At 52.5% G+C, this 8117-nt stretch overlaps 1 protein-coding gene across 1 annotated transcript; it reads left to right on the top strand.

Annotated features, from left to right (window-relative positions):
- Nucleotides 1–329: 329 nt before the first annotated feature.
- Nucleotides 330–8067, top strand: DCLRE1B (DNA cross-link repair 1B). Its single transcript, XM_087761604.1, has 2 exons — nucleotides 330–701; nucleotides 825–8067. Exons 1-2 carry the CDS (start codon nucleotides 545–547, stop codon nucleotides 1694–1696), a joined length of 1029 nt encoding a protein of 342 aa, XP_087617730.1. The 5' UTR covers nucleotides 330–544; the 3' UTR covers nucleotides 1697–8067.
- Nucleotides 8068–8117: the final 50 nt, after the last annotated feature.

The raw sequence follows: 8117 nt of genomic DNA, 5'->3' as shown, positions 1-8117 counted from the left end.
GGCTGCCGCTGCCCGCGGCGGGCGGCCGCCATGAGCGGGACGGTGATCCCCGGGACGCCCATCGCCGTGGACTTCTGGAGCGTGCGGAGGGCGGGCGGCGCCCGCCTCTTCTTCCTGTCGCACCTGCACTCGGACCACACGGTGGGGCTCTCCAGCACCTGGAGCCGCCCGCTGTACTGCTCGCCGCTCACCGCCCGCCTCCTGCACCGCCGCCTCCAGGTAGGTGCGCCCGGCCGCCCCCACGGCCCCCGCCGCCCCCACGGCCCCCGCCGGCCCGCCCTTACCGCCCGGCCCCCGCAGGTGCCGACGCACTGGATCCGGCCGCTGGAGGTGGGGCAGAGCCACGTGCTGGGCGAGGAGGTGACGGTGACGGTGACGCTGCTCGACTCCAACCACTGCCCCGGCTCCGTCATGTTCCTCTTCGAGGGCGCCTTCGGCACCATCCTCTACACAGGTACGGGGCAGGACCCCGCCGCTGCCGCCGCGGCCCCCGCCCCGCCCTGACGGCCCTGTCCTTGCAGGGGACTTCCGCTACACCAGCACCATGCAGGGCGAGCCGGCGCTGAGGGGCCGCCGCATCGACCGCCTCTACCTGGACAACACCCACTGCCACCCGCACCGGTCCCTGCCCTCGCGGCAGTGCGCCACGCGCCAGGCCGCCCACGTCATCCGCACGCACCCGCGGCACCAGGTTGTCATCGGTGAGTGCTGCCTCACGCCGCGTGCCCTCGCCTTCCCCCCGTCACCCTCAGCACCCTCCCCTCGGCAGGGGCTCGTGCCCCCCTGCCCCATCCCCGGTGCGCTGCTCATGGCTCTCCTCGCAGGTGTGTACAGCCTGGGGAAGGAGACGCTGCTGGTGGACCTGGCAGTGGAGTTCAGGACCTGGGTTGTGGTGAGCCCCTGGCGCCTGGAGCAGATGCGGCTGCTGGAGCTGCCTGATGTGTTCACCGCTGAGGAGGGGGCCGGCTGGATCCGTGCTGTGGATGTCACTGAGATCCGTTGGGATACCCTTGTCAGCTGGAACACGCTGCAGCCTACCATTGCCATCCTCCCTACCGGCAGGCCCGTGAAGGTCACCCACCCCAACATCCACCTCGTTCCGTACTCAGATCACTCATCCTTTTCGGAGCTGTGCGAGTTTGTGAAGTGGCTGAAACCTTGCTCGGTCATTCCAATTGTGAAAGGTGGCATGTGCCAGGCTTACTTTCAGGAATACCTAAGTTCTGCCCCTCAGGCACTTCCTGACCTCAAAATCCCAAAGCCCCTGCAAGAGTCGGTACAGCAGCAAAGCAAAAGGAAGGGGCAGGGACCCCTATGTGTCTTGAAAAGAGCTGCCCAGCATTCTGTGCCCCGAGGAGTTGTTTTTGAGCCCCCAGAGAAACTTACTGAGGAACCTGAAGAATTCATGAGTGTTAGGGTTCTTCAGCAGAACTACTGTGAGTCAGCTTGCTGCTCGAAAGAAGGCTGCACTTGTCACACGGGCAAGGAGAAAGGGAAGGAAGAGCTGAGTGGAGAACAGCTAGGAGTAGCAAGAGCAGCTAGCGCGGTTAGCCAGGCACCTGTTTCCAGTGAGCACTTTCCAACTGGATTTGCAGAGCAGTATTTACTCACTCCCTTAAATGTCCTAAAGCAGAATTCCTCACAGACGTTTGACAGGCTGGTAGAAGATTTCTTTAGGAGGGGAGAAGCCTCCTGAAAAATTGTGTGGCGCTTGCCAGTGCCAATGCAGTTGACAGCAGTGATTTTAGAGGTCTTACTACTGCATCCCATTCTCTGCGTTCAAGTTTCCCATCGGAAGAGCGGAGCTCAGCTGTACGTTCTTTACCTCTTATTAGAGGACAAGGAGGAAACCAGAACCAGTTCGTAGGTGTTAGATTTTTTTAAAAATTTATTTATTTTTATATCTGTGTCTACATCTGTTGGGTCTCTGCACTACACTCGGGCAGTGTGGTCCCACTGCATGTGTGCCTTGTATCTACTTTTTGCAGTGACTTACCTGTCTCTTGTGACAAAAGATACTGCCAGGTAGATTCAAGTTGAGCTGCAGAGGGCGTGAGCTGCCTGCAGCTGAAGTAATTAATGGGAGTGGATGTGATGAAAGAAGCAAGAAGGGGGAATCTGAGGCCCCCAAAGGTTCTTCTTTCTATATGTCTGTAATGCCCTCATTGACAATGAGCGGTTCATTCCAAGATGCATTATGAATATGATGTATGAAGGTACGTTTAAAAAATGATACTTAAAGAAATCTAGAGAATGAAGTGCCTTGAAGTTTATTAATCTGGTTTTTATCTGTTAATCTACTAATACCTCCAGACAGCATTGCCTTTGTATCCAGCCAACTGCAGCTGGCTGCAGTTCTCTTCCGAAAGCACCATCTTAACATTAACTGTCAAAGCTTTTTCAGGTTACTGGCTGAAAAAAATAGGAATTGTCTGGGTTCTTGAGTTCTGGACTTTCTGGAAGGGGTTACTAGATCCTCTGCAGTCTCTGCACTCAAGTCTGCAAGTCTGAATTCTGCTTGACTGCAAAGCGTTTCTGGTATCTGCCAGCATTCTGCTAGGCCCACTGCGTTCCCATCCACTGCCTGTTCTTATCATGCAATGGCAAATGGGATGGAAGATAATGAACCATCTGCTTAGTGGTGTAAAGTGCTTAGTCTTAGCAGCATTGTTTGGAAGGAATACTGTGACTGAACAGCAAAATTAGCTCTGTTAGTTAGAGGTCAGGTGCTTTCCCACTCCAGATCAACTGCAGAGAGCCACAGCCTGGCTGGCACAGTCGGGAAGTGTCAGTAGTGTGACTGGCCAGCGGGTACCCACTATGGAGCCCAGAAACACTGTCCGTGCCAGACTGCACTAGCAACATTACAAATTGGCTCCCCTTGGGCTCGAGGCAGCACTACTAGAGTGGAAATGGTCACTAGGCACTTTCCTGGAGCAACAAACAAGGTTATTCAGCTTTTTCTAGCCTCCTTTTCGTTACTTTCAACACAAAATGTTTCACGTGGTCTTGATCAGGATCAGAGTCTCTTCTGAATGTAGTGTCCTGCAAGGTCTCTCCAAGACCAGTCAGCTAGATGGACTGAATTCCCTGAATCAAGCCAGAAAAGGAAGCGTTTGCTCTTTGAGTAAAGCTAGGGCTTGTGGAAAGCAAAGATGCCTGTGGATGCAGCAGCCACACCTGTTAAAAATAAGGCTGTCCTGAACAGTAACCATGATGACAGCCAGAGTGAGTATGTTTGGAAAGCTGTTTGGCAAAGAGGAGTCCTAACTCCCAGCCCTGTGCCTTCCCAGGCACTGCAACATTTGTCACTGTAACGTAAGCGGTGCCTCTCGCTGGGACTGCCTGGTGATTGTGCCTGCCAGCTGCCAAGGGGACGCTGGAAGTGATGGAGCAGTGTTCTCTGAAATACACTTCAAAAGGGGTAGCAAGGGCACCTTAGGCTTCTTGCTGTGGTCTGTACGGTCCTGTTGTTGGAGGTTTCTGTATGGATGATTTGCTAACTAAAACTCAACTGCAGAGCCCCATCGAGTCAGCGTGAGCGGAGACACCTGCATCTTTTGTAACATGGGAGACTGCCAGGGAAATAATTGTGCTATGCTTGTAGTGTTTTGTCTGCTGCTGGCTGCCTTGGAGATGCAGGCTGTTATTTTAATATTGTTGAAATTTAAGTGACTCATTTGATAGGCAGGCGAGTGAAGCACTGCCTGAACTTCCAGATTCCACGTCCTGTGTGCACCCTCTCCATTGCTCAGAAGAAATGCTCGCCTTCTGAGTCACTGCTCCACTTAAGTATGTTGTAAATGACCTCAGAGATCTGATGCATTTCACTGCTGATGTTTTGTGGCATCCAGCCTTTCCTCATTTATTCATATCAATTATTCTCATTGATCACTTATTCAAGTAAATGAAGTAGAGAACCTCCTGGTGAACCTCTGGGCAAAATGGAGTTGTAAATGTTAATTCTTTACAGAGGCAACTCTAATCACACAAAAAAGTAAAAATTCCAGAGATTTCAGAAGCTGGGGATCTGCACCCCATTTCTGAACGCTTAGTTAAAACTGCAGAAGAAATGCTGGCTTCTGTTACTAGAGCTTAAAAGGTAACTCCTGTCACATCAGAAAGAAATGATATAAATTATATAAAGCCAAGGAAACCTAAAATCTCTCCATGGTTTTAAAAGGCAACAGAAGCAGGAGAGACTTGACCAACTGTCAGCGTGTTGGAGATCCTTGCCTCAGCACAGCAGGTGCATGGGACATTTTAGAGTGCCACATGTTTCCTCCCTCTCTTAGGCGTTAAAATACTACTTTTGTGTGTTATCCTAAAATCCTGGAAAACAAAACATGGCCTTGTGGGGAAAACTAGCAGTATAGTATTGCTGAGCTCTAAGGGTTCTGAGAATCCTTTGGCTTCCCCTGAAGTCTCCTAGCAGTAAATAGCTGGCCTCTTACAGGCCTTGTTCTCCCTCATGCTTGCCAAAATCTCCCTCCTTTCCTAGCACCAGCCTAGCTCACAGGGGAGCGTTAGCACAGCTGAGAGCTGGAGTGTCATGTACACCAGCGTCTGAACATGCTGCTTCCAGCTTAGCTGCACAGGGCTCTGTCAGCCCTGCTACCACAGGTGTCTTTTGCTCACAACAGTGATGATGAGAAGCTGTAGCCAAGTATTAGCTTGACAGCGGGGTATCTAAGGGCCACATGCTTGGAAACATACGGTTATCCTGGCAGGAAAAAAAAAAATGGTGCTCAGACCGAAGTCCTCCCAAATCTATGTATGCAGAGCATGCTCGAGCCACTTATCTCTGTTCCACAGTTGGGAACCGAGCCCCAGTGGGATGAAACAACTCACCCAAGGCCTTACAGAGCCTACAGAGGAGCTAGGAATGAGCTGAGTTTCTTTTGACAAGTTTTCAGCACTGTTTTACCAAGCTGTGATCAAATGCTGGCGTGTCATGAGGGCAGGGCAGGCTTATGGTTCTGGGAGCAGGGCTCCCTGCTGAGCTCCTTCCACACAGTTGCCTGTGAAAGTCCAATCACTATACTATGAAACAGTTTATTTGGCTCTAGCTTCTCTAAAACAGCGTAGAAAATCATGAAGGGGTACCCTGCCTATGCTATGGAGAGAAGGAAATGTACTCTTTAAGTTGAAGTTGCTACCAAGAGACCAAGGTAAAACTTAACTAGCTCCTGCGCTCCACAGCAAACAAGCGTATAATGTAACTTTGTAGGGAACACCCTAGAGCGCTCTGCTCGGTAGCGTTTCTAGCTCTGCTTCCCGTACTACAAGGCTAAAGCGCTTACGACAACTTATCTCTTATCTGCTGCAGAGCTGCTGTCCATTTCTGCAGCGTAGGTTCTTCTTATTGGTTATTTTCTAGATAAAAAGAAGTGTGTAACGGGGAAATCTTCTTCACCAAGAAAACGAATTCAACATGTTTACATAATTTCCTATATGGTGTGTAGTAGCTTTGGGCTTATTCCAAATTAACCTCAAGCTTAAAATCTATGGCTCTGTGCTCTTTTATGGACCCCTCTGAAAAAGTGGTAGAACGTGTAGAAAAGGGGAAAAGGTAGAGTCACCCTGAGAATCATGTGAGGTGCCTTCTTCAAATGAGCTGCTGTCTGGCTATGGGTATTCTGTGTGCGTTTGCCATTCCTTCTGCTAAATTTGGGCTCTTTTGCTAAGGTCGCTACAGTGCCTAAATTGTTTTTGCTGTCACTTTGTACTTGGCCAAATGCCAGCCCCAGCACAAGCAGCCGTGAGCGTGCAGTAAATTTGTTGGGACAGACCATACTTGACAGCAAACCTCTTGGCCCTGGGAGTCTGGGACTTTGTGAGCAGGTGCCCAGGAAGATGAGAATATTTTCATTTTGTGTGCATGCTCCACTCGTGAGAGCTGTGCAGCATGGAGCAGCACGTGGGGCTGAGCCTGTGCTTGCTTTCCAGGCATTGCTACCAGTAAATGGTGGAGCGTAGGACGTGGGCCATCTGGGAAGCTGTGCTCCCCACCCCAACAGGCAGGAGCTGCGGAATTGCAGACGGGAGGAGGAGGAAGGAGAGCCTGGGGAGGCGAGTTCCCCTCTTCTTCTAGGGGACAAGTTCCACAGTGAGCGCAGAGCACAGACCATGCCTGGCTCCCTCGGGTTTCGAGGGGCTCTGAGCCAAGCCCTCGCTGGGGTGTGTTCCGTATTTTCTTGCTTTGGAGTTCACTGTAAGCCTGAAGAAAATAAGGGCAAGAGAAATGCAGCCCCCAAGTCCTCCATGCAGGACGGAGCCCTTCCTTTAGCGGACAGTACAGAGGGGTGAGCTTCTGAATGGGATTTTGCTTAGAGATAGAAAGTGGAAGATGTGATTTCTTGAATCTTAAGCACACACACATTACTTGTAGGATTTCACACAAAGGAGTAATGCTGTCCCATTCACGCTTCTCTGCTGACAGCTTGTCTCTGTCCATTGCAATGTTATTTAGTGTCCCAAATCATAGCTGCACTTAGACTTGCCCAGCACTTTCTCATGAAAAAAAGTTGCACTTAAATTTCTGCAAAGCAGAAAACCTCCTTAATATGCCCTGAGCTTTCTCCCTCCCCGGGGAATCCGACAGCGGCCCTGAGGATGGTTTAGAAAGGCGCTTGTGTAACAGCAAACGCCAAGATGAAGGCTCTGTCAGCCTGCGTTCCCAGATCTGAATTTTAGCGTGTGTCTGTGTGAACTCTCCCACCCACCTGAGGTGGAGCGCTGTGCTGACAGGTGGAGGCCTCAGCTGGAGAAGTGACTGTCCGCAGGCCGGACAGACGGACAGACGTGCCTCTGCAGGGAGACCCCAGAGGGGTGGAGGGTCCCCAGGAGCGCTCCCTTTCCTGGGGCTTGTGTTGCTTTCAGCCGTCTCGGGGGGCCAATTTCCTTCTGCATTTCAGAAGGATCAGTAGAGTAACGCTTCTGTCCTGTTTTTGTGTGTAGCAGATATTACTTGGTACTTTTTAAAGATGAGCACGCGACCATCCCTGATCAGTGCGCTCCTTGGTAGTGCTAGAACTTGGCACTTATCGTCTGAGGACCAAGACCCATCAGCCTCAGGGACGTCACGTTATTAAATGTGCTCTGCCGTTCAGGGTTCTGTAGGCATGTTTTTGCCAACTCTGCATCGCTGCTTCAGCCTTGGATCGCTGTGACCTGTTAACGAACGCTCCAGAGTCACAGGCCTGGGTTTCCAACAGCCTCAAAAAAGCCTGAGGTAACGACATGCGGTGGCTTTTGCTGAGCTGGTGTAGGCTCCATCTGTCACCTTAAGTGGATTGTGAGATCAAGGTTATTTTAATTTTTTTTATTGCATGTTCTTTTTTTCCGCTAAACTTCATCTCCACCTGGATGCAAACTACTAGCCTTGATTCTTTGTGCTCATTAAAAGATGCAGGTTCGTGCTTGTTGCACTGCTGTTCATGTAAGAGTAAATACAAAGCTGTGTAAGCCTCTGAGATTTTGGTAAGCGTATTTGTAAACATTTTTAAACGCTGTACGCTTTTGCAAGAAAACCAGGAAGCGTCTCTGTAATGTTATTTCGACTCTGGAAGAGGCTGAATTAAAACCCCTTAGAGATGGAGTTCCCCTGACTCGCCTAATCCCTTTTGGAAGTGTTTGGCCTCCGCGGGGCCGGCCGGGCCTTGCTTCCCGACCTCTCCCTCACGCGCTCAAGGGGCTCCGGCAGCCGCGCCCTCGTCCCCGCTCGTTTAACGGCCACCGGTTGCCAGGAAACCAGGAGGCTGCCCGGGGAGCGGCGAGGGTCCGGCGGCAGCAGGCGGGCCGCTCCGACGGGATGCGGGTTGCTGGGCAGCGGCGCTGCAGCCCCGGGAACCGGGAGGGAAACGACGCTTGGCCCTTGCGTAGCCGCTTCACCACAGCTCCGGCGGCCGGTCCCCGCCAGCCCGCCCGGAGGGGAGGCCGCGGCCTACCGGCCCCGCGTCGGGGTAAGTGAGGCTCCGGGGCGGGGCAGCGGCCGCGGAGAGCCGCCGCGGGCCTTGGCGCCGCCCGGGCAGAGGCCGGCCCGGCACGGCCGAGCTCCCCGGGCCCGGGCCCGGCCCCGGCGCTTCCGCCTCGGCGGCGCCCGCCCCCTTCCGCCT

The sequence above is a fragment of the Nipponia nippon genome, unplaced genomic scaffold, assembly GCF_047370975.1.
Source record: "Nipponia nippon isolate SJK-2023a ecotype South Korea unplaced genomic scaffold, ASM4737097v1 scaffold_25, whole genome shotgun sequence".
NCBI lineage: Eukaryota > Metazoa > Chordata > Aves > Pelecaniformes > Threskiornithidae > Nipponia > Nipponia nippon.
This window is presented reverse-complemented; position numbering and strand designations above follow the sequence as displayed.